The following is a 26,529-nucleotide window of genomic DNA, read 5'->3' on the forward strand; positions in this document are numbered from 1 at the left end:
GCAGACTGAGGCGGTTCGAACTTAGGGGACCTAAGGAAAACGCAGCACTACATCCAGATTCCAACTCGGAATCTCTGACGAAACCTTTTTGGATGTTTCAAAAGATCTTATTAGATCATGAAGGTCTTTGTTTTCTGAATTGTTTAGGTCTCTGTGCCTAAACACTGCAGCCAGCATGCTACGATATCCTTTAATGGTTGATACCGCCAGTCCACCTTTTTCCCTAAGGAAAAGTAAGAAGTCTGCTAATTGGGGTTACAGAGGTACTGGAAGAGGAAAGGTGATGGTTCCTACACCACCACCGAAAGACGTCCCACTTCGATTGTAGACTCTAAGGGTAGAGGCCTTCTTGCTGCTGCGATAGCCATTGCAGCTCTTGCAGAAAATCCTCTCGCTCTGACCAAACTTTTGACAGTCTGAAGCCAGTCAGACCGAGAGCGGGGAGGTTTCTGTGATACCTGTCGAAGTGGGGTTGTCTGAGCAGATCGATCCTCTGTGGTAGGCATCTCAGAATGTCTACTAACCATTCCAGTACCTCTGTGAACCAGACTTGTGCGGGCCAGAAAGGGGCTATCAACGTCATGCTGCCTCCGATTCTGCAAACTTCTTGAGAGTTTCTCCCAGTATCTTGAAGGGAGGAAAAGCATACGTGTCTAGGCCCTTCCAATCTAGGAGAAAGGCATCTATTGACACTGCCCTCGGGTCTGATATAGGAGAGCAGTAGTTGTCTATCCTCGCATTCTTGGCTGCGGCGAAGAGGTCTATGTGAGGCCTGCCCCATAGTCTCCACAGGTCCTGGCAAACATCCTCGTGAAGAGTCCACTCCGCCGGCAGGACTTGATCTTTCCTGCTCAGGAGGTCTGCTCTGACGTTCTTTTCTCCCTGTACGAACCTGGTAAGGAGACAAATCTTCCTTTGCTCTGCCCACAGCAGAAGGTCTTTTGCTGTCTCGTACAGGGAGAAGGAGTGAGTTCCCCCCTGCTTCCTGATGTATGCCAGGGCCGTGGTGTTGTCCGAGTTTATCTGAACTGTCGAAGCTAGGACGTAAGGCTCGAATGCTTTCAAAGCTAGCCAAACAGCCATCAGCTCTTTCTTGTTGATGTGCCAGGTCACCTGTTCCTCCTTCCAGGTGCCTGACACTTCTCTTGAGCCGAGCGTCGCTCCCCAACCTGTTTCCGACGCGTCGGAATACAACACTTGGTTGGGGTTCGGAATGTGAAGGGACATCCCTTCTGCAAACCTGAGAGGGTTCGCCCACCAAGAGAGGTCCTTCTTGATTTCTCTTGAAATCTTGAAGGAGAACTCTAGGTTTTGAGAAAGACAACGCCAGTTCCGATGTAGAAAGAACTGGAGAGGTCCGAGGTGCAACCTTCCTAGAGAAAGGAATTGCTCCAACGAGGAGAGTGTCCCCAGCAAACTCATCCACTCCCTCGCTGTGCATACGTCTTTCTCTAGAAAGGCTGTGACTTTCTCTGAACATCGGGCTATCCTTTTTGGAGATGGAAAAGCCCGAAAATCCAGAGAAACCATCCGAATCCCCAGATAGATACGATCTTGACTGGGGATTAACTGAGACTTTTGAAAGTTCACCATAAGTCCCAGAGAACTCGCCATGAAAAGGGTCTTTTGTAGGTCCTCCAAACATCTTTTCTGCGACTTGGCTCTGATTAGCCAGTCGTCCAAGTAAAGGGACACCCTCACTCCCTCCAAATGTAGCCATCTTGCTACATTTTTCATTAGTCCTGTGAAAACCTGAGGGGCTGTTGAGAGGCCGAAACACAAGGCCCTGAATTGGAATATCCTTCCTCCCATCATGAACCTGAGGTATTTCCTTGAAGAAGGGTGGATCGGCACATGGAAGTAAGCGTCCTGAAGATCTAGGGACACCATCCAATCCCCTGGACGAAGAGCCGCCAACACTGAGGATGTCGTCTCCATGGCGAACTTCCTCTTTTCTACAAAGAAATTCAGGGCGCTTACATCCAGAACCGGTCTCCATCCTCCTGAGGCTTTTGGAACTAAGGAAAAGGCGGTTGTAAAAGCCCGCTGAGCATGGGTCGCTCACTAGCTCTATCGCCTCTTTCTCTAGCATTTGTTCTACTGCCAGAGTAAGAGCTTGGCTCATGATGGGATCCCTGTACTTGGCCACCAACTCCCTCGGAGTCGTCGTCAAAGGTGGTCTTGCTGAGAAGGGAATCAGATATCCTTTCCCGATAATCGAGAGGGACCAGTTGTCCGCTCCTCTCTGTGCCCAGACTTCTGCGAATCTTAGTAGCCTGGCACCTACAGATGTTTGGAGGACTTCTTTCCTACTTTTTCGCTCTGGTAGAGCGAGAGAAGGATCTTCCTCTCTTGAAGGATCTATTACTTCTTGAGGTAGAGGCTCTAGAAGGAGGGCCCCCTCGAAAGGGCTCCTGTCTAGCTGGAGTCTCCTTCTTAGTCTTAGTCTGGAAGATCGTTCTAGGTTTCCGGGCCGACTGAGCGAGCATATCTTGAGTTACCTTCGCGGAGATAGCTCCAGAGATGTCCTGTATTATCTTCTTTGGAAAGAGAAGAGGCGAAAGTTGCGAATATAGTAGCGAGGCTCTCTGAGCATGAGAGACTAACTTGGTCAGAAAAGAGCAGAAGACCGATCTTTTCTTAATAACCCCTGCTCCAAACAGGGAGGCTACTTCGCTAGATCCATCTCTCACTGCCTTGTCCATGCACGTAAGTACACTGTTGAGATCCTCGGGCGAAAGGGAATCCGGGTTCTGGGTCCTTTTAGCTAAGACCCCCAACGACCAGTCAAGGAAGTTGAAGACTTCCAAGACTCTGAACATTCCCTTCAACAGGTGGTCGAGCTCGTTCATCGCTCAGGTAGTCTGAGCAGACAAGAGGGCCGAGCGTCGGGAGGCATCCACCAGTGAAGAGAAGTCCGCGTCTGCAGATGAGGGAAGACCCAGGCCTAGGGGTTCTCCAGACTCATACCAGAAACCAAGTTTCCTCGTAAGCTTAGAAGGAGGGAAAGAAAAAACAGTCTTCCCTTTCTCCTCCTTAGAAAGAAGCCAATCACCAAAACCTCTCAAAGCCTTCTTCATTGAGATGGTTGGTTTCATTCTCACACAGGAGGAAACCTTCGTCTTCTTAGATGTCGAGAATAAAGAGAGAGGAGAAGGAGGAGCGACCGGAGTAAGCACGTCTCCAAACTCCTGAAGGAGGAGGTCTGTCAGGATCTTGTAAGACGAGACCGAAGAATCCTTTACCAAGTCCTCTTCTGAAGGTTCTATTTCATCTACCGAAGAACCTTCGGCTTCTTTACGAGAGCAGGCAGGCGGGACTTCTCCTAAAGAAGTGCGCCTATCCTGTGAGGAGTGTCTGGTAGCCGTCCTGGCGCCTATCAGGTAGAAGCCAAAGCTTCGGGAGAGCTCCTATCGAAGGCGTCCTTCCTACTCCGATGAGGGAGTCCTCTGTAATCTTGTAGTCTGTCCCGAGATACACGGGAGTCCAAAGGGGAGCGCCTGCTAGGAGAGGAGAGCCTACTATGCTCAAGGCGCCTACCAGACTCCATGCGCCTGTCAAGAGGAGAGCGGCTGCCTGGCGAACTGCGCCTGAAGTGAGAGGAGCGCCTGCTAGGCTCTTGGCGCCTACCAACAGGAGAGTGAATCCCTGGAGAAGAGCGCCTACTAGGAGACAGGCGTCTACCATGATCCAAATAGCTAGATCGAGAAGTGTGGGTCTCTGCAAAAGCTTGTCTACCAGCAGAGAAGCTTCTTTCAGGCTCTTTACGCCTGACCTGAACAGAGCGGCTAACAGGCGACTAGCGCCTATCAGGAGAGTAGCGCCTATCTTCAACACGGCGCTTGGCAGCAGGAGAGCGGCTACTTGGGGAGTAGCGCCTACCAGGCTCTAATCGTCTAACAAAAGGAGAGATCCTGTCTCTAGAAGTGTCCATGCAGGGGGAGGCTCTCTTATCCGGAGATTGGAGGTTCTTCGGAAAGGAGCGAGAAGTAGAAGCTGTGCGCTTATCCTTAGAAGAGTGCCTACTAGGAGCTTGATCCCGTTCCACGGGAGAAATGAAGTCGCCAGGAGATAGCTTCCTGGGCGATTGGCGCCTGGAAGACGACTGGCATCTGCCAAGGGAAGAGCGCCTCATTATATTCGCTGGTACAGGAGAGAGAGCAGACTCCGACTGAGAAGGCAACGTAGGAGGAGGTAGCCTAGACTTCTTGACGGGGAGAGAGACGTCCTTCTTACGACGAGCGCCTCCCGCCAATGAGCCCGCAAGAGCCGAAATCTGAGCTTGCAGCCCCGCAAGAATCCGAGCCGGAGATCTTGCAAACTCCTCCACAGGGGACGAGGTTCGAAGCCTACTCTGAGGCGAGTACTCCAGATCCCTCCTGGGTTTCTTGATGTCCACTTCAGGATCCTCCGGAAAAAACTCCGGGCTGGAAGGAAGGGCGCAAGGAGCCTTCCAGGCTCTCTTCAACGGTCGAGAGGAATCCGAGGCGCTCCATCCTCTTCTAGGAGAAGGCGATGAAGAAGAAGAGAAGCATCAGGATCTACCGAGGGGACGCCTGATCGGTGGGGGTTCTCCCTAACCTTCCTGCAGCTGTTGACTTTCCTCCTCCACTGGGACTGGGAGTCTGGAAGAGGTCTAGGCCTGGAAGCATTAAGGAGCCGATCAGACGCACCCTCCACTGCACTGGGGGCACTGCACAAATCACTTGCACTATCACTCTTACCTTGCAACGAACGAATTTTCTTCTCCATGCTATGGATCGTGGCTCTCATGGTTGCCACTTCCGAAGGCGTATCTGTGGGTTCGATGCAGGGAGCAGGAGCTGAAACGGGAGAAGGATCTAGTGCTATGACAGGATTATCTACTTCTACCTCGCTAATACGAGACTTACTAGAACTTCTAGACGAAGCTTTCCTCACCCTGTCTTTCTCCAACTTCCTTAAGTAGGGAAGAAAGAGACTTCCATTCACCCTCATCCAACTTCTCACATTCATTACAAGGGTTAATAAAGGAACATTCATTACCCCTACACTTCAAGCGTACTGTGTGAGGATCTACCGTTGCTTTCGGTAGCCTCACCTTGCATTCATCCATAGAACACACCCTAAACATAGCAGATTTCTTAACCTCTACATCAGACATCTTGAAATCAAAGAAAAATCCAAACCAATATCCAAAAAACAATCCACAAGCGCTTATGCCAAGCCAACAAGATCAGGTACTTCACCGAAAGTCAGTCCAAAGATATCCAAGGCAACGAGAAACGAATTTAACTATCAGGAGGTAACGACCACAGGTGTAGTCGACACCGGCGACAGAAAAAATCTGGCTGGAAAGGGAGATTGGTTCATACATCCGCCACCCAGCGGCGGGTAAGGTAGATCACCTGACCTACCTGTCGCGTGTGCCGCGAGTTTTGAATTCTGTCGTGACGTCAGAGACGTATAGCTAAGTATATATCTGCCAGGTAAGTATGTACAAAACCTTATTGTATACTAACAATAACATTTTTGTATGAGTTGTGTATATATTAACAGTATTACATATTTGTTTTTCAGATATGCAGCTGAGTCTAAGTATGAAGCTTATTTCACGGGAAAACATATTCAGGTAAAATTACCTTCATTTTTCATTTTATATAAATAGATTTCTTGTTATATAGTGTATGCCGAGTTTGAAAGTAATTTGCAATGTGAGTTTTGTCAACATTTAAATTAGTGGCTATTTTGATTGTTATGTGGTAGTTTTAACACTTATTACACAGATACGCATATAATAAACCATCTGTAGACATAATTTTTTTTTATACGTTTTAATCTGACATTAGATACCATTAGAAGTTAGGCCCGGTTGCATGGAGTGTTCAAAAATTTCATGTTAGTATTAAAAAATCATGGTAATCACGCCTAAGAAAGAGTATATAAGTATTGTAGCTTCATAGCATTGTATAGTAGACAAATTTATATCGTAAGGGAATACTTTTATTGCTCTTCAGGTAACGAAAGATGGCGCATCTTTGCTATGTGAATGTGAAGATAGTGTCGGAGTGGTGGACCTTGCAACAGGCAAAGTGACTGGCCGAATCTCCTGTGAAGATGACGTTGTCACGTGCATATCAATTTCGCCAGATAATTCTTCCATCGTCGTGGCTCTGAGGTCTACCTCAATCCAGCAGTATCAATGGCCAGGTTAGGTGACTTAAATCATTTGATAAAGCATGTTCCGTAGTTTTAAGATATACCTTATCCACTTTGGGATGCTTTATATTTTTGGGATGCTTTATATTTTTTTGTTTCCTAATTTCTTGGGTGCTTTCTGCTTTTTTGTGTAACTGATTGTTCTTTTTTTTCTTCCTAAACTCTTTGACAGTGCATTTATTGTTTTTTTTTACAGTATTAGGAAAAAACATTCAAGATTTTGTGGTTCAGTAAATATTTTTTTCAATGTTAAATTACATTCCAAACAATTACTGTTCGTTTGTCAAGGAGGTTTGCATCATATGCATATTCTTTTAAGTCATTGATATGTTTCCACCGAGTTGAAGTTGACTTAAGAAACATGCTGAAGAAAAAGCAGGGGTAGAATTGTACTTATTTCTAGGTTTCATCTTGCCTGTCCACCCCAGCAGTTCTTGCAAGTAAAAGAAGAGAAATTATCTTGACAGGCCTGCCTTGTTACTGACCAAAGGTAGTCATACAAATGAAGACTGTACTAAAGGTTCTTTGCAATAGCTTTTAGCCTCCCAGCTGCCATATTTTCTGACTCTTGTTAAGCATCTGCTCTGTTGTTTGTATTACAATATATTAATTTGTAATGTATTACAATATATTAATTTGTAATAAAGAGCTATAAATCCCATGTATAAATTTCAGGTTTAGAACTGCAGCGAACTTTCAGAGCCTATCACCGGGGTCCTGTTACTGTGATGGACTGGGATGCCTCATCTACATTGCTTATCACAGGAGCTGCTGATTCTTCTGCTCGAGTATGGGATCTTCAGCAGAAGTTTTGCACACACAATTTAAAAGGAGCATCAGGAGTGTTTGGGTAAATAGCATGGAGAAAATGTCTCTGAATTTTTATTAAATTTTATTGCAGATGATTTTTGACCCCTAAATTCCAGTGAATATTATTTGAGGGGATTGTATGTATCGTGAATAATTCATGTGTACTATACCTTGTTCTTTATACATTACAGTACTTAATAACAGTATATCACAGTACAGGCAGTCCCCGGGTTACAACGGGGGTTCCGTTCTTGAGAGGCGTTGTAAGCTGAAACATCGTCAAAAATCCTAAGAAAACCTTACTTTTAATGCTTTGGGAGCATTAAAAACTGTAAACTGCATTCTTATAGCATTTTTCATCAGAACTGTCAAATATTGATTATTTTGCATTTTTGGAGTCATATTTCTTCTGCCGGATCAGTGTTGTAGGTGCCGTAACCTTGGAACATGCGTTGTACCTGGAAATAATTTCTAATAAATATAATTGAAAAGCGTTGTAACCTCGGAACGTCGTAAACCAAACCCGTCATAAGCCAGAGACTGCCTATAGTTCATATTTTAGTAGTTTAATGTACTATTTTTTGTTAAAAATGAGTTAATTGTAACCTACTTTTCTCTATAAACGTAAATTTAACCTCTATAAAACGTAATTTCATACAATGAACTTACCTGTCAGATATATACATAGCTAAGACTCCGTCGTCCCAGCTATGTATATATCTGCCAGGTAAGTATGTATGAAACTTTATTGTATTATAACAATATCATATTTAACTTAAATACTGTTATATTGCTATGATTTTGGTATGTCACATAACTTGTGAGACTTTCAGGTAAATAAACTATGCAGTGTACAAAATATTTTACATTGACATTTTTAGGATAGTGATGTTTCACCCAGAACTGTCCCAAAAACCACATGTCTATGGAGCAGTAGCAAACAAAATCCATATTTGGGCCTTAGCAGCAGGTTCATCGTCTCTTGCAGCAACCCTAGATGGGCATCATTCCAGTGTCACAGCTCTGCAAATAACTGATGATAGAACACGCTTGATCAGGTAGTCTGTTGTTTTTTGGCTAGACAAATTTGATTTTCAGAATATGCCATATGCTCTCTTTGTGTAAGTAGAGTGGTCTAGCTGTTAGTACAGTAGGTACAATTTGCCACTGATATTTCAATTATACTGTTCAAACTTTGCTGCATATGGACCATAACCTTTTTAATAGATGATTTGGATGGCAAGTATGACTAAATCTTTTTATGACTTCTGGTTTTAGTATACTGAAATGCTTAGTTTTCACGATTATTTTTCATTTTCTTCATCTTCAAAAATAAGTACCTTTCTGAAAGGAAATACTAACGTAAATCAACATTGCAGCTCTGGCTTAGATCGTGTTATTATACTCTGGGATCTACAAACATTCACAAGCAAAAGAATTGTGCCTATATTAGAGTCCCTCTCCGGTGTAATATTACAACCAAAAGGTGTGCTTTTTCCTGGTGCTCAAGAAGATGACCATATATATGCCCTGACTGTAGGAGATAAAGGTAAGTAATTATTAAGAAATTCGAATGATTTAAAAATGATTCTTGTAGGACAATTCCTGTTTGAAATGCAGTTTGATTTTCCTTATTTTGTGAGACAATGTGTATGCAAGTATGAAACAAGAATATACAGTATGTACCTATATCGTTGATCATATTCAGTTTTCAATAAGTTTATTATTATTATTATTACAGTAGTACCTCGAGATACAAAATTAATCCGTTCCGAGGCGCCTTTCGTATCATAAGTTTTTCGTATCTTGGACCACATTTTACATGTAAAATGGCTAATCCATTCCAAGCCCTCCAAAAACACCCCAGTAAATTTCATAATAAAGCTAAATTGACCTATAAACAATGAAATACTACAACAATTTGGACCATTCAATACCTAAATTAAGAATAAAAATGCAAAACCTGTAAATAAAGTGTATATTAGTGTACAAGAAATATTATTACTGTAACATAAAATGTGGAAGCTTACCTTTCGAGTGAGGCTATCTCCGAAAGTGGCAGCAGAGGAGGAGGACAAACGCCAGATACGTACACTTAACTTTATGACACACATAAAAAAAATGCCAGAAAAACAAACTAAACTTTACAAAACACATTAACAAAACTGTAACACTTAACTTTACAAAAAATTTATTTTGTCTTTTTTTGATTTTTACATTTCTTTTTACTTTTTTATACTTTACGTAATTTCAATTTCTTCACCCCCGAATGGATGCCTGTCCGTTTACGGAATTTTTCGAACCACCCATGAGAAGCCTTGAACTCTGGGGTTGCCGTTGATGTCCCCTCTCCGCTGTCGTCTTCGGCTTGGGCAATCAAATCGCCGAAAATAGCGCTGGCCTTCTGGCAGATTGCCGTCTCGGTTAACGTATTCGCCATCGTTTATTTTTTATCCTCGATCCATACAAGAAGCAGCCTTTCCATTTCATTATGCACATGGCTCCTCTTGTTGGACAAAATAGTCACGCCCTTCGAAGGTGTAGCTGCTTTGATGGCTTCCTTCTGCTTAAGGATGGTGCCTATCTTCGACGGATTTCGGCCGTATTCCTTAGCGATCACACTCAACCGCAAGCCAGCTTCATACTTTTTTATTATCTCCATCTTTGTCTCCATAGAAAGCATTCTCTTCTTTCTGTGAACTTCAGCAACTTTCTTGGGACCCATGACTATATGTACTGTACGTAATTAAGTTACGTATGTAGTACGTATACTAATTAGGTTCTCACAACACGATAAAGTAGCACAACAAAATCACTAACGAATTTACGTTACTAAACGAAATTGTTGGACCAAACGAATGCCGCATGCGTACGATAAAGATTCTGGTACGAGGTGGTCGGGGTAGGGACGCCACCACGTACGTACGTATAAGATGCATGATGGGAGGGATGTTGTCCAATAGGAGAGAAGGATCTCATGGCTTGGCTAGCATCAGGAACCAATGGGAGAGCAGGAGGATGGTGGCGAGTCTACTAGAACTAAGATGGTGGCGCGTGGCGCGAGTTTCAAAATTGCAAAATTGTTATCGGGCGAATCTCGGACTTTCAGAAACCTTTCGTATCTTGAAAACTTTTCGTATGTAGAGCAGTAAAATTTTTTGTGTCAGCTTTCGTATCTCAAGTTTTTCATAAGTTGAGCCTTTCGTATATCGAGGTACCATTGTATAAAGGATTAGTTTATCCAGACCTCTGAGCCTAATAAAGGCTCGTCAGGCTGGTAGTAAGTTGTTCATACCTGCATTGTCCTAGTACAGTTATTGTTTGTGTGAATTTTGTGTTCCATTGTTTTAGGTAGGAAAGTGAAAGTTATTACAAAAGTCTTATATGAACAATGGTGTATAGTCATTAACTTTTGAATTATTCAATATCATTACAAAACCGTTTTAGACAAGATAATTAATTTTCTTTATTTGTGCAGTTTATCACACGTGGTTGAATTATTCATTATCATTACAGGACCTTTTGGACAAGATAATTAATTTTCTTTAGTTGTGCAGTTTATCACATTTTGTGGTTCATGGCACAAGAATGTGAATGTTCTGTTTATTTTTCGTCAGGTTTTCCTTCAGTATGGCAAGTTGACACTGGACGTCAAGTTTGGAAAAGTTCTCAACCACTTTTGACTGCTATAGAGCGAGAAGGGGCAACTTTAATCCATCAGCTTTTGTATTCATGCAGCCTTGAGTCTGTTATCTTCACAACATTTGATAATTCGATTCTTCTAGCCAAAGTTGATACTTTAAACATATGGAAACAGGTATAGTTGTTATGTAGTAACTTATGCAGGGAATATTAATATACATACATACATTTTTATATAAGGTCAACATATTGCGTTTTGAAGAGTGTTGATTTTGAACAGGACTTTCCAGTGTCTTTTGAAGACCAAGATTTCATTTCCTGCAAACATATATATGTTCATTAAATGTGATACAATATTGTAGGTGTGAGGAAAATTTTGCATAAACATCTCATGCAAATATATAATACAGTATGTGCTTTTAGCACAAAACACTTTTGTTATTTTGTTTCCTATTTATATTTCTGGGCTCAGCTCGTGTCGGCCTATGAAAGGATCCTTAATATCATTCTTTCTAGCAAAATTAATCTAAAATTACCAGAGAAAAGAAAAACAAAATTAAAATGTCAGTAAAACTGACTCGCTCACTCTTTAAAAGAAGTGTCGGTATGAGAATAGGGGCGAGTGAGAACACTACCACGAGACATTCACCAATTAGACCTTCCAATCAGAATCCCCACAAGAGAGAGCTGATACTAACGGGCGATGCGGCCGCTACTACTACTACTAGGGGACGCCACGGACAGCAGCGCCCCTAGCGGTCATCCTTAATTATTAGCGCCAAGCGTCTTACGCATTTTCTTGCTTGTGTACTATTTGTTCCGATACGTAATACAAACCCTCGGTCCTTTAACAATAGGAAGTAGCTAGCGGCAGCTGGAACGGTCGTAAGCTTCGAACAAGGGGAGAACGGTAGTTAACTGCTTGTCCGATGTCGTCCGCGCCGCGCGACTGGGAGGTAAACAAATCACTTTGCTTTCGGCGCCTGTGTGTGGGAAGGACGTGTTCGTCATCGCTCTGCCCGCTTTGTCGTTTGCTTTGAGTTTGAGTATTTGCCCTCTCTTTCTGTATAAATCAGGAGTGACTGTAAGTACTTGGTACATTTCTTTATTGATCTTGGCAATGAGTGAGGAAGAAATGGAGATATCACCGCGCCCTCCAGTCGCCCGTAGTTTAGAGTGTGTCCCGGGCTGGAGGGGCGTAGATGTGGAGGTTTTAGATCATTTGTTGATGTGGACCCTCACGAGGTTTGTACTCGTTGTCGGGGGCGAGAGTGCTCCCGCAACGAGCCCTGTGTCACATGTATGAATTGGTCCGAGGCGCAGTGGGTGCTGTACGAGGGCAGGAAGAGACTTAGGCCGCCCAAGAAGTCATCGGAAAGTCCAGTGACTCCTTTGGTAACGGACACTTCGTCCTCTTTCCTGCCCCCCGGCCAGCCCCCACGTTTCGCGCCTTCCCCTGCGGGGGGGGGTAGCGGAGTCCTTCTCCTCTCTCGATCCGTCGAGTGTGGATGAGGGCGCCCGCTACCCGGACGTACAGCTGTACTCGGGGTCTTCCGTACGCTCTGGGGGGGTGTGTCTCCCCCCAGGCGTGAGGAAACCCCTCTAACTAACCCGACTGTTGCTTCCGCAGGTGTGCCATCAGCGAAGGACGACTTGGGACAGGTGTGGGAGTCGCTGGGACTGCAGGGGATGTGCCCAGCATCCAAGGGTTGAATTCAGCGGTTGGCGGGGTCGGCAGTGGTCACTCATGGTGCGGTGACCACTACTACAACCACAGTAACGACACCAGCATATGAGATGCCACCGCATCTGGTGTATACGCCACATATAATGTCGGTGACACCCACGGCTGCTATACAAAAACCCATTACTGCCGTGCCAAGGAGGACGGTGCACCACCACCTGGATTCTTTGTATTGCCGACCCCGGACTTCCGCTGCCCAAAGAGTACCCCCCTGGACCTGCCGCCAGTGCCGAGGATGACGGTAACTGCCGACAGGACGCCTGGCTCTCCTGTGGTACCTGCCGTGCCTGCCGTACCTGTTGCTGTCCCAGCCGCTCATTCCTTTTCAGATCAGGGGCCTGCGCATTCTCTTTCAGATGTTCCTGCCGTTCCTGCCGTTCCTGCCGTCCTGCTGTTCCCGGACCCTGTTCCTGTTGTTCCTGCGTTGGTGGTGCTGTCACAGTCTCAGGTCTTTCCGGACAGGTGCAGTCGGGCCCTGTTGCTTCGGCAACTGCCCCGGCTCCCTCCTGGATGGAAGACCTGACGTCTGTCCTGCGGAGCCTGGCGAAGAAGAAGAGGAAGAGGAAGAAGGTGTCGTCGTGCTTCGTCGTCTGCTGCCTCTCCTTCCCCTTCGACTTCTAAGGCTGAAACAGCCGAAGAAGAAGAAGGTTGCCTCCTCCCCCCCTAAGAAGACTCCTTCGGGATCTTCTAAGGGCCCGGCTCGCTCAGGCGAGCTGGGAGCTCTTCTGCTGGTCCTCCTGTTCCTTCGGGAACGGGGCCCGTCGCTTCTTCTGCAAAGAAGAAAGCGACGGGGACCAGAGGTGCACCAGCCTCGGCTGGTGCGTCCTCACCTGGTGCTAGCGGTTCTGCCGCTAAACCATGTTCCGTCTCGGCCGCTTCTCGTTCGCGAGAAGCACCGAGTGGACGCTCTTCCAAAGAGGACCGTCCAGCCAAAGTTTTGACGCCCGAGCTCGCTCGCCGTCAAGACAGCGGCGCGGAGCAGAAGGCTGGCGAGAGTCGTGCACACGACTCTCGCCAGGCCAGTGGACGCTCTCGCAGCGATCAACTGGATGCTCGGGCTGACGTGGACGGTCGCTGACCGGTCCACGGGTTGAGGCGAGGAGGAGTCCCCACGGCCGCCGGTACCAGCCACGGCTGGTACCAGCGGTTTGACGCGCCGAGAGGACGCTGGCCGGTCTCGACGCGACAGAGAGCCTAGCAGGTCACCCGTCCGCCGCTCCCGATGGGACCGGGCGGAGACGGTGACCAGCGGCAGCTCGCCTGACGCTAGAGATCGGTACTTGACGTTCTCAGCCGAGCCAATCGCCCCAGGCGAGGCGGAAGGCTTAGGCCTGCTGCCCGACCGTCACCGCGGGTTGACGATCAGCAGCAGCCCTCCACGCACGCTGGTCCGTGCCAGCGAGCGAGGGGTGGGGGGAGCGTCAGGTCTGCCTCTCCCGTACCTTCAACCTCCTCGGGCTATACCGGGAGGAGCGAGGGTACCGAGGAGCGATCACGAGAGGTGCGCCGCTCGTGACCCAGCTATGACGCCGTACGGCTCAGGCACGGTCTTAGGACCGACCAGAACGTACGCGCAAGTAGTTGGAGGCGACCGTCAGGGGTCTGTCGCTGTTTCCTCCTTAATGAAGGTAGGAGTATCGAGGGATATGCTCTTGCTGGAGGGACTGGACGGTCCTACTCCACAAGACGCTGTAAACTCCTGAGATACAGAGGAACTTCGCAGAGGTCATTAAGCTGATGCGTCTGCATAATGACCTTGCGGAAGGATCGCCGCTACCACCGGCAGAGCCACGTCCCGGCTCGAATCATTTTTGGGGTCCCAAGAGGGAGCCCAAAATGATGGTGGGGTTGCCACGATCGGAGCTTGCGGACTCGGTCCTGGATCAGGTGGAGAATCTCGTCTCCGGACGGAGGACTCGCTAAAATCCGGATGGTCCTCTAAGCTGCTTCCTCCTCCTCTACAGCGGCAGAGGTGATTTTTACGTGCCTTCGGAAGACCCGATACTGCCGAAAACAGGTTAACCCGGAGTTAGCGAGGCTGACTCCAGGTGTGTCCCTGCAGCAGCTCCTGTCGGAGAACCTATGGTTCTCGCAGCAGGAGGCACTTGCCCTGGAATCTACCGCTATGGCAGCATTCCAGGCAGTTTCCTGGTTGGATTTGTGGTCCCTCACAATATCCAAAGTAGCGGCCGGCTCTGGGAGTTCTGCTCTCGAAGACGACGCTTCTTTCAGGAGACTGTGCCAGTCTGGAGGAAGAGCAATCTCTTACCTCGCCCATCAGACTGCTAAACCTGTGGGCCAACTTGGTTCTTCGACGTAGGGACGCAGTCCTTACCCGAGTGACCCAAGGGGGCCGGGCGGTGTGAGGCGGCACTCGGCTACGAAATGGACCTCTTAGGAGTTCCCCAGCTCTCTTTCCTGGAGAGATGGTGGACGCTGCGGTGGAAACGGCGGCGCCACTGACGAGAGTGACCGCTTAGTCCACCAGGCAGTCTCGAAGGTTTTCTGGGCAATCTCGAGTAACTGCGGCCAAACCAAAGAGCTTGGCTAGACGCTTCCACGGCGGCGAAGACGGTTTGCAACACCGTCCAAAACCCCGTGTGGAAGACTCTGTTGTTTCAACTTCTGCTAGAGGAGGCCGCAACCAGCCCTCCTCCCAGCCCTCCCCTCCTTTCCCCCGAGGAGGTGCTGGAAAGAAGTCGAAACGAGGAGTTACGTAAACGCTAGGGACGGCGTTCCCCCTCACCTGCTGCCCAAGGAAGTGGGGGGGTGCCTAGCGAGCCTTGGGCGACTTGGCAGCGCTACGGCGCCGAGAACTGGATAGTAAACGTCCTTCGGGAGGGATATCTGCTACCCTTCGAGTCGCGGCCCCCCCTCATCTCCAAACCGGTCCATCTACAGACCTATGTCCGGGGATCAGCAAAGGACAACGCTCTTCGACAGGAGATCAAGACATGCTGGCGAAACGAGCTGTAGAAATCGTGGAGGACCAGTCACCGGGCTTTTACAGCCGCCTCTTCCTAGTGGAGAAGGCATCGGGGGGCTGGCGTCCGGTGATAGACCTCTCTCCCCTGAACCGCTCTTGTTCGCACGACGCGGTTCACGATGGAGTCGGCACGCTCAGTGCTCGACTCGATCAGGGGAGGGAACGATTTCATGCTTTCAGTGGACTTGAAGGACGCGTATTTTCAAATACCCATCCATCAGTCCTCCCAGAAAGTACCTCCGCTTCATCTTCGACGGGACGGTGTACCAATTCAGGGCACTTTGTTTCGGTCTCTCAACCGCCCCACAGGTGTTCACGCGAGTGTTCACTCTGGTGTCGGCTTTGGGCCCATTCGAACGGGATAAGTCTTCTGAGGTATCTCGACGATTGGCTAGTCCTGGCGAGCTCCCGCTCGCAGTTGCTACAGGACAGAGATCGACTCCTCAAGTTTGTTGCGATCTGGGGATCGTGATAAACTACGAGAAGTCCGATCTCGAACCCAAGCAGAAGATGAAGTACCTGGGTATGCTGATAGACGGTAGCAGGGCAAGTCTTTCCGCAGACTGCGTATCAGCAAATTCAGGGAGGCAGCCGGCCGGTTCCTGTCTCGGCAGGAACAGGCAGCACAGCAATGGCAAGTCGTGATCGGCCATCTGTCGTCACTCGAGAAGTTAGTCCCTCACGGGCGTCTTCACCTGCGGTCTCTCCAGTGGAGACTAAGGGAGAGTTGGTCTCAGGCAAAGGATCCTCCTACTTTTCCAGTGGCTATCACGGACAAGGTGAGGCAGGACCTAGCCTGGTGGCTCGACGACAAGACCTCTTAAGAGGAGTGCCCATACGCACTCCCCCCCCGGAGATGCTTCTGTTCTCAGACGCATCGACCGAGGGATGGGGCGCACACCTGGAGGAGTTGCTGACTGCAGGTGTGTGGGACCATCACGAAAAGCACCTTCACATCAATGTCCTGGAACTCAAGGCGGCGTTTCAACGCTCTCCAAGAGTTTCAGGACCGCTTGGTGGGACACTCAGTGGTGTTGATGTGCGACAACACCACAGTAGTGGCATATGTCAACAAGCAGGGGGGCTAGTGTCTCTTCCGCTCCATCAGTTGACGGTGCAGGTGCACGAGTGGGCCACGGCTCACTCGATAGAGCTGTCAGCACGCTACATTCCAGGCAAGAGGAATGTAGTAGCAGACAAGCTCAGCCGTCGGGATCAGGTGATAGGGACCGAATGGTCTCTACACCAAGACGTAGCGGAAAGGCTCTTCAACCTGTGGGGGCGGACCGGAAGGTCGTAGACCTGTTCGCCACCCGGCACAACAGAAAACTTCAGGTTTTCTTTTCAGCTGTGCCGGACCCATGGGCCGCTGCAGAGGACGCTCTCCAACACCCCTGGGACAACCTCTTCGCGTACGCCTTTCCTCCCTTCTGTCTGATTCGGAAAGTGATCAGTCGAGCGCTGGTCACTCCCAATCTCAGAATGATCCTGGTGGCTCCCAAACGGCCACAAGCCGTTTGGTATCCGGACCTGCTGGCTCTTCTTGCGGACGCACCGAGAGAGCTACCCACTTGGCACAACCTTCTAGCCCAGCACACGTAGAACGTTTACCACCAAGCAGTCCAGGTTCCCCTTCAACTTCACGGCTGGCTGTTATCCACCATCTCTTGCGAACGAGAGGCTTTTCTCGTAGCGCAGCAACAGAGATGGCTGGACACGTCCGACAGTCTCTGCAGCTGTGTACCAGGGGAAGTGGGCCGTCTTCTGTGGTTGGTGTCGTAGACAGGGTCTGTCCTCCTCTCAGAGCCACTCTTCAGCAGGTAGCGGATTTCCTCGTGTTTCTTCGCCGAGAGAAGCTCCTCTCAGTACCCACAGTTAAGGGATATAGAGCCGCCCTGGCTCTCGTCCTAAAACTGAGGGGACTGGACATCTCGAATTCGTTCGAGATATCCTTGCTAATGAGGAGCTTCGAAAGGTCTTGCCCACCCAGGGTAACTCAGGCCCCCTGCGTGGGATGTGACTCTCGTACTTAGGAGTTTGACTCGAAGACCATTCGTTAAGCCGCTCCGAGAGTCGTCAGACAGGGATCTGACCCTCAAGACCCTCTTCTTGCTGGGCCCTGGGCATCGGCGAAGAGAGTAGGGGAACTACATGGCCTTTCTTATGATGTTAACTACCAGAGGCTGGGGATCTGTGACGCTCGATTTCGTCCCGAACTTCGTAGCTAAGACTCAGAATCCGTCGATCCCTGACGACAGGTTCGAGTCTTTCACGATCCCCTCCCTCCTGGACTTCACGCACCGATAACGATGCGGATGAGATGCTGCTTTGTCCTGTGAGGGCGCTACGGCGCTATCTGAAGAGAACTCGACATCTCAGGCCTGAGTGTCGACGCCTCTTCGTTAGCACTGGGGTTACCAAGAAAGAAGTCTCCAAGAACACGCTTTCTTTTCTGGCTGCGTGAGGTGATCAGGAGAGCGTACGAAGCTGATGGTAGCGACGACATCCGTACGCCTCCGACCGAGAGCCCACGAAGTCAGAGGTATCGGACCCTCCTTAGCGTTCCGTAAGAACTTCTCCGTGGCGCATGGTCCTGAAGGCAGGTGTCTGGGCCAACCAGACCACTTCACCGTCCTTCTACCTTCGGGATATTTGCCCACAAGTCCTTGGATACTTTTTTTGCCTTGGGACCTGTGGTGGCTGCTCAACACGTTGTGTAAGCTTACCCAGCACCCGAGCAGGCAGAACAGCAATCGATTCCTGGTATGACTGGAGAATGAATGCGTGAATGAGAGAGTGACTGGCTTCTCTTCACCATCTTTTTCTACCTCTACCTGTGGCAGAGGGATACGGTCGTTACCTTGCTGGAAGGGAGTCAGATGCAGGTAAGCTATTCAACAGAGCTCCATCCTACCTCTTTAACTAGAGATAGGAGTATATATCCACCACTTTCTCCAACAAGGGGGAGAAAGTGGATGCCGACATGAGACAAACCCATTACTTTACATTTGCTCATGTAAAGGAAAAAGTTCTTACAATGCTGGTACAAAGAGATACGCTTGCCTCTCTCTTAGTACTCGGCCCAGAGGTCTGACCATTGATCCTGCGGTGCACACCCCGATCAATCGGACAGAGTGGCTTGGATCCCTCCCTCGCTCTTACGACCAGGGAGGCATTCCAGGGATGGACGAACACCAGTCTGTTCATCAAAAAGACTCAGATTCCTCCCACCAAGAAGTGAGTCTTCCTATTGTTTAAAGGACCGAGGGTTTGTATTACGTATCGGAACAAATGACAATTTGTCGAAAATTGCATTTTTCCTAACTATACAAACCTGAGGTCCTTTACATATAGTCCCTCCTCATGCCCACCCCCTCACTCTGCGTATTTTGCATGGGCCAAAAGCAAAAGTGATTTGTTTACTCCCGCGCGACGATCGACAAGCAGTTAACTAAACCGTTCTCCCCTTGTTCGAAGCTTACGACCGTTCCAGCTGCCGCTAGCTACTTCCTATTGTTAAAGGACCTCAGGTTTGTATAGTTAGGAAAAATGGAATTTTCGACAAATTGTCATTTTCTGATTTACCTCATCATCCGTTATGGAACGTGCTGCCATCGCAACGACTAAGTTAAGTGCCTCATAAGTAGTGTTTTACCGTATTTTAGTCTTCCAGGAACCAGTATTTTCCTTCTAATAGGTCATATACGGTTTCCCGGTCGACTCGTGGCGGCGCCATGCTGCCTCATTAAGAATTCCCCGGTCTTCCATACTGGGACTTCTTATACTTATGGGCTTACTATATCACGTTCATCGTTTTTTACATCGCCTTTTTAGCTAGGTTAGCCCATTTACCAATTCTCTTAGTTTGGTATTTAGGGCTATTCTGTGTTTTCTTCATCGGCTATCGCTGGCTCCGAGTAGGCTTCTGTTCCTCGGAACAGTTTGCCCCTCCTGGGCTTCTTCTTTTTCTTCTACTAAAAGTGTCTTTTCCATCTTTACGATGTAATTTTAGTTCTATTTAGGGGTGTTAGGCTAGCCTAGGTGCATGTCCCATGTAATTGGTACAGCCTGGTTCACGTGGCCCTTTCACGGTTGTGTTGCTATCGCGGCTTAGGCCACTTGCGGTCACGTGTTCCATCGCACCTTACCCTTCCCTTCCCTCCCTACCAGGTATAGGGAGGGGTCTGGGGACCCCTTGGTTGCCATGACAACCTCAGTTGCCTTCCTCCCTCCCTCTCTGAGGAGGCCAGGGGTTCTCCCCAGCTGGGGTATAGGGCGACCACTTATCGGTACCGGGTCACCGAGCGGGTAGTTGTTGGGACGGGGAGGAGTAGGCCACCCCCCCTCTCTCTCTCTCCCGCCGTGTACGCCCGAGAACCCTCCCCCCTCCCCAGTTGCTCAGCCACCTTTCTCCCACTGTAACGAACGGAGCCTTCCGCCGCAGCCGGGGGCCACCTTTGGTTATAGATTGCTGGCTCCGCCAGCGGGCGGGTTGGTCACTACTAGTGGTCTATTGCTTGCCTACTATATCCTTACCTTTCTCACCCGCTACCGGAAGGGAGCTTGCTTCTTACCCGGGCACTCTTCTAGTAGACGGGGGGGGAAAGGTTTGATAATTATTTTGTTATTTTTAAGGATATACCCTAGTTTTACGATGAATTCTATAATTATATTTATTTATATGTATACCATCTCCGCCGTTGTCCGTCGTGGTTTCATTTTCACCACCACACCTAGTTGGATTCTATCTCTTGTCTCGGCGTAGCCTTGGACAAACCAACCATCTTACTACCACCACACGTATTATGGCGGGGCTCTGGTTTAATCTAACTTTCTTGCTCCGGCACCAGCGGAGCAACTGTTAGGCTGTAAGTGTTCTCCTGATACTTATGTATCTTTTCCACTTACAGGCTACCACTGTCAGGTCCTTGGGTGCAATGCGACGTTATACGACCCCTGCGCCCACGATGAGTGCAGGTCTCACGCTCCGTGTGCCACGCCTTACAACGACATGATCGTCTGGCACCCGGAAGCCTGCGCCATCTGTTACGACCTGGCCAGTCAGCTGGTGGAGGGGGTAAGTCGATTATAGACTTTTTATCGTTTTACTAACAACACATAGTCATAAGCTTGTTAACAACCCCGCTCCGCCGTTAGAAGCTTAATTTCGCCTTCTCTTTCAGGCTGCCGGTGTGAGGGAAGTCGCCCTTGCAACCCTGAAAGCGTGGGTGGGCGGCTTCGGAAGAACGCCGCCAAAGGCCAGCCTTACATATTGGACAAGAAGCTGGCCGTTCAGATCTTCCCCGGTGGCAAGTCAACAGGGTATGTTGACCCATATCCGCAGCCCCTCTCATGCCTCCATCCAGCAGGAGATGCAGCAGTCTTTCGGGTCGTGGCCACGCAAGAGACGGTCCCGGACGTCGCAACCTTGGACCTTAATATTGAGCCTATGGCGGGGTAGGTGCTGAGGATTTGTTGGTTGAGGTAGGTGTGTCGGGTGCCCAAGGTCTTCCTTGGGCGCTCCTGGATCTTCTCCTGTCCCTTCTTCTACTGCTCGCCTTCTTTCCAAGGCTTTTTGGGATCTGAGATCCCTACCCGCTCCCGCTCTCCCGCTCTCTGTACCCCCAAAGGTGAAAAGGGACAGAGAGAACCGAAGACCCTTGTTAAGACGACTTCTAAAAAGTCGTCGTCGTCTTCTTCAGCTAAGAAGTCTTCGACTTCCTATGCTGACGCTGGTGAAGGCTAAGCCGAGCTCTTCATATTCAAGGAGCTCTAGAAGCAAGTCTTCTAAGGAGAAGTGGCTCGCGCTCCCGCCGAGCCAATGCCTTCTCCGGCCTCCACCGCATCCACTCCGGCAACGCCGGTTGGAGTAGCGGGACCTAGCACCTTTGATCCCACTGCTTTCTCAGCAGTGGTGATGCAACAGGTAGGTGAGATGGTTGGCTCACAAGTCTCCGCCCTAGGAACAAAGTTCGAGCAGATGTTCGCACAACTGTCGAGCACTCTGTCTCAGTCGGGCCAAGTCCATCCAAGATCTCTCTAACAGAGTTAGAGAGAATGAGGACCGAGTAGCTGGGCTTGGTCAGGCTCCTCTTCCGTTCTCCCCAGTAGCAAGTGCTGGTATTCTCCAGCTTCCACCTTATGAGTCGCTACCAGCTTTCTCCATGGAGAACCCATGGAGAGTGGTCGCTTACGCTCCGTTCAAGGATGGTATGATCTCTGTCCCGGAGTGTGGAACTCGAAGGATTGAGGACTTCGAGTTTTATCCTCCGGGATTGACGCAGCCTTTTCATTGGTTATGCTAGGCTGACCGTAGCGGCGCTCACTAGGGAGGCAAGATATCCAGGGGAGAACTTCTCTATAGTAGAGATCACGCTCAACGCGAATGGGTTCACTGCCTTGAGGACTGGGAGTGTACCAACACCAAGCTCCAGGCCTTCAAGAGTCCTTTTACTATTTTTGCGACGGAGGAGGAGGCTTTCTTCTTTCCGTTCGCTACAAAAATAGTAGAAACGACTCTTCAGGCAGTCCTCAAGGATGAGCCCATGCCACAGCTGAGGGAAGCAGAGTCTACTTCTCCGCTCTTCCCAGCTTTCGGAGAATTGTGGGGAAGAACTTGCCTGCCACTTTCACGCTTGGTAAGCTCAAACCGGACTGTGGCTATGGACCAGTTTGGCGAAAAAAGCTCCCAAGGCTGACCTGATTCCTTGATTCAGGCAGAGTTCGACGCTCTAACTAGGTTTGGCAGGTCCCTCAATTCTCTGATTATCACAGAGATGGCTGCTCTCTCGGATGGACGGCAACGGACCTTTGTTTAAGATTCTGGCCAAGTCCCAGCTTCAGACGGTTCAGACGGATGCTTTCGACTTCTTCCAAGCTAGGAGGAATTGCCGAAAGCACGTTTCTGTCAGGGAGTGCACTATTGGCACAAACCTAATAGGATCCCTGGCTTCCAGCATGTGGGGAGCGGATCTCTTCCCAGAGTCCGCTGTAAATGAGGTACACCACGAGGCTGCTAGGCTCAACCAGAGCCTTAGAGCTAGGTGGGGTATCTCATCTAAGAGGAAGCAAGAATCCGCCCCCACTGCTGGTAAGAAACCAAAGAAGTCTGGTAAAAGGTTCCAGCCTTACCAGAAACACCAGCAACAACAGCAATTCGTTCAGGCCGTCCCGGTTACCCAACAGGGACAACCTCTCGCTGGCCTTCAACCCTATGTATGAAGGTCAGGCTTACCCTCCCTTTAATAGGCAATCGAGAGTAGGGCGAGAGGCCACTTTCGCCAGCGTGGCACAGAAGGGCGGCAAGGAGTAAAGCAGTTCAGAGGAGGCGTGGTGGTCAACCCGCCCATCAACAATGAGGCTCCCCAGGTAGGAGGGAGGCTGTTCCTCTTCCGTCACAGGTGGGGGTTCAGCAATTGGGCACAGCATAGTGTCCAAAGGATTGGTTGGAGTTGGATCAAAGATCCCCCTCCAATCAAATCATTCCGCCAAGTACCATCAAAGGAATTGACAGATTATGCGGAGGTCCTCAGAAAGAGCTATTGCGAGAGTCAAGCAATCTAAAATTTCAAGGTCGCTTATTCAGCGTGCCAAAGAAAGGCTCAACAAAAGAAGGGTAATCTTAGACTTGTCAAGGCTAAACTCTTTCATTCGTTGCGACAAGTTCAAAATGCTTACCCTCTCGCAGTAAGGACCTTACTTCCTCGTGGAGCCGTCACGATGCTCCATCGATCTTACAGACGCATACTATCATATCCTATAGCCAGACACTTCCGCCCATTCCTAGGATTCAGGCTAGGAAATCAGACATTCTCATTCAAAGTGATGCCCTTTCGGTCTGAATGAGTCCCCCAGGGTATTCACGAAATAGCAGAAGTAGTTTGTGCAACAATTGAGAACTCAGGGAATAATGATAGCAGCATACCTCGACGATTGGTTGATCTGGGGCACCAAACAATCGGAGGAATGCCTCAAAGCCACCCCCAAAAGGTAGTTCATTTCTGGAACATCTGGGGTTCCAGATAAACAAAAAAAACGAAATCCAGACTTACTCCCGGAGTCTCGTTTTCAGTGGCTAGGAATCCAATGGGATTTGTCTTCCCACAATCTGTCAATTCCAGTGGCCAAACGGAAAGAGATAGCAAAGTCTGTCAGACATTTTCTCAAATGCAAGCAAACATCAAGGAGAAAGCCAGGAAAGAATCCTAGGTTCCCTTCGTTTGCTTCAGTGACCAGATATCTCCTGAAAGCAGGCTGAAAGATATAAATCGAGTTTGGCGATCGAGAGCAAACGCCAAATCTCGAGACAAGTTGTCAGTAATTCCACAGATCCTTCGCAATCAACTCCGTCCATGGGACAAAAGTAAACGAAACTTGGCCAAGCGGGTACCCCTTCAATATCCCTTCCAGTGTTAACCATTCACACAGATGCCTCCCTGTCCGGGTGTGGGGGGGATATTCTCAGTTCAAACAGGTTCAGGGGACTTGGTCGTTCAATTCCGCCAGCTCCACATAAACGTTCTGGAAGCAATGGCAGTAATTTTCTTACCCTAAGAGACTTCTTCCCCCGAAAAAGTCTCATCTAAGACTAGTTTTGGACAGTGCAGTGGTAGTTCATTGCATCAACAGAGGAGGGTCCAAATCCAACGCATGTGAACCATGTTATGATAAGCCATCTTTGCCCTAGCAAACAACACAATGGCATCTGTCCGCCACTCACCTGGCGGGGGTAAGAAATGTGATAGCAGACGCCTTGTCCCGGTCAGTCCCTCTGGAATCAGAATGGTCCCTAGACGACGGTCATTCCGGTGGATATGCCGAGAGTCCCAGGTCTCCAAGTAGATCTCTTCGCCTCACAAGCGAACCACAAGCTCCCTTGCTATGTGGCCCCCAACCTGGACCCTCTGGCTTATGCCACGGACCGCCCTGTCGTTAGATTGGAATCAGTGGAGTAAAATTTGTTTTTCCTCCAGTGAATCTTCTCTTGAGAGTCTTGAGCAAGCTGAGGACTTTAAAGGGACTAGTAGCCCTGATTGCTCCAGACTGGCCCAAGAGCAACTGGTATCCTCTGCTTCTGGAATTGGGTCTCCGACCTCAACGGATTCCCAATCCCAAGCTGTCACAATCAGTACAAATGAGGACTGTGTTCGCTTCCTCAGGAATTCTTCAGACCCTAACTTTATGGACTTCATGAAGTTTGCGGCTAATAAAGATGCTAACATTGATCCACAAAACATCCTCTTCCTAGAATCAGATCAAGAGAGAGGTCCCAACTATTGAGCCAATATGACCTCAGCTGTTTAAAAAATTAGCATCCTTCCTGGAAAGGCAATCAAAACACTACAACCAACCATGACAGTTAATTTAGCTATATCCTTTTCAGATCCTTGTTTGAAAAAGGTTTAGCAGGCTAGCACTATTACTACTCATAAATTGGCTTTGAAGAAGATCTTTCAGTTAGGTTTCCAGATAGATCTGACTGAATCTTATTTTACGTCTATCCCTAAAGCCTGTGCTAGACTTAGACCTTCTCAAAGGCCTACTGCAGTCTCATGGTTCTTAAATGATGTCCTCAAACTAGCATCAGATACTGGACAAACTCGTCTTGTACATTCACAATGCCTTCTTAGAAAGACATTATTCTTATTAAGCCTAGCTTCAGGAGCTAGAATTTCAGAAACTGTCGGCTCTATCCAGAGATGCGGGTCATGTGGAATTCCTTCCCCTCAATAGAAGTTCTGCTTGCTCCGGATCGTAGTTTTTTTGGCTAAAAATGAGGATCCTCTTGCAAGGTGGGCCCCTTGGAAAGTCATCCCACTTCCGCAAGACCCTCTCTCTTCCACCCCAGTATCAACTTTAAGAGCCTTTCTATCTCGTACATCCTCAAGATCCTCAGGTTCTCTCTTTCATGAGAGAAAAAGGTGGTACTTTATCAGTAAAAAAAAAAGGTATTAGGCAACAAATCCTTTACTTCATTAAACAAGCCAATCCTAGATTCATTTCCAAAAGCACATGACATCAGGGGAGTAGCCACCTCAATTAATTACTTTCAACATATGAACTTTGAGGATCTTAAAAAGTATACTGGATGGAAATCTCCGACAGTCTTTAAACGTCATTATCTAAAGTCCTTGGAATCTTTAAAATTTTCTGCAGTAGCAGCGGGAAACATTGTTTCCCCTGATACTGTATAGTAGTCGTAGTATAGATCCAGGTCCTCTCTACCTACCTCATCCAACATGCCTCACCCTATCGCCATGCTACTACTCGGATATTCTAGCCTTAGCCGCTGAGATCATATTAGTGGATTGTCCCTTATTTTTTTTGCTAGGGACATCCACACTATGTACTGATAATGTACTTCAGTGTACCTACCCTTATTTTTATGCTAGGGTAGGACACAATGTGTTGTATATTTTGTAAATAAGTATCTAAGTAAATCTATTTTGTTTCAATTACACTGCATTTTTGTACTTTACTATGTTTACTGTAATTTTAAGTACTTACATTACTAAACTTTCTTTTATGTCATTGTTTAAAATAAGTTAGCCTTAAGTCTTAGTTTATATGCTGTAATAACTGATTTACTTATATATATTCCTCATTTTAACATCTGTTTTTCATTTGTCCTTTTTTCCCATCTTGTCTGTTTCTCTGGTACTCTTTTTCATAGGCCGACACGAGCTGAGCCCAGAAAAGGGATTTTGACGAAGGAAAAATCTATTTCTGGTGATTGGCTCGTGTCGCCCTATGAAACCCACCCTGTATTGATTGCCCCCCCCTGCAGGACAAGATGTTCTTAGATTAAGGATGACCGCTAGGGGCGCTGCTGTCCGTGGCGTCCCTAGTAGTAGTAGTAGCGGCCGCATCGCCCGTTAGTAATCAGCTCTCTCTTGTGGGGATTCTGATTGAAGGTCTAATTGGTGAATGTCTCGTGGTAGTGTTCTCACTCGCCCCTATTCCTCATACCGACACTTCTTTTAAAGAGTGAGCGAGTCAGTTTTACTGACATTTTCTTAATTTTTTGTTTTTTCTCTGGTAATTTTAGATTAATTTTGCCTAGAAAGAATGATATTAGGATCCTTTCATAGGGCGACACGAGCCCAATCACCCAGAGATTTTTCCTTCGTTCAAAATCCCTTAAATAAGA

At 48.2% G+C, this 26,529-nt stretch overlaps 1 protein-coding gene across 1 annotated transcript in view; it reads left to right on the plus strand.

Moving 5' to 3' along the window:
* Positions 1 to 26,529, plus strand: part of LOC135203776 (transducin beta-like protein 3) — a 112,484-nt gene that overhangs the window by 25,477 nt on the left and 60,478 nt on the right. The window contains exons 2-7 of the mRNA XM_064233744.1: positions 5,560 to 5,611; positions 5,997 to 6,189; positions 6,874 to 7,048; positions 7,890 to 8,066; positions 8,388 to 8,557; positions 10,626 to 10,825. Of these exons, the coding sequence (XP_064089814.1) occupies positions 5,560 to 5,611; positions 5,997 to 6,189; positions 6,874 to 7,048; positions 7,890 to 8,066; positions 8,388 to 8,557; positions 10,626 to 10,825 (967 nt within the window). The remainder of the gene's footprint in view (positions 1 to 5,559; positions 5,612 to 5,996; positions 6,190 to 6,873; positions 7,049 to 7,889; positions 8,067 to 8,387; positions 8,558 to 10,625; positions 10,826 to 26,529) is intronic.

Source organism: Macrobrachium nipponense, chromosome 36 (assembly GCF_015104395.2).
Source record: "Macrobrachium nipponense isolate FS-2020 chromosome 36, ASM1510439v2, whole genome shotgun sequence".
Classification (NCBI taxonomy): Eukaryota; Metazoa; Arthropoda; class Malacostraca; order Decapoda; family Palaemonidae; genus Macrobrachium; species Macrobrachium nipponense.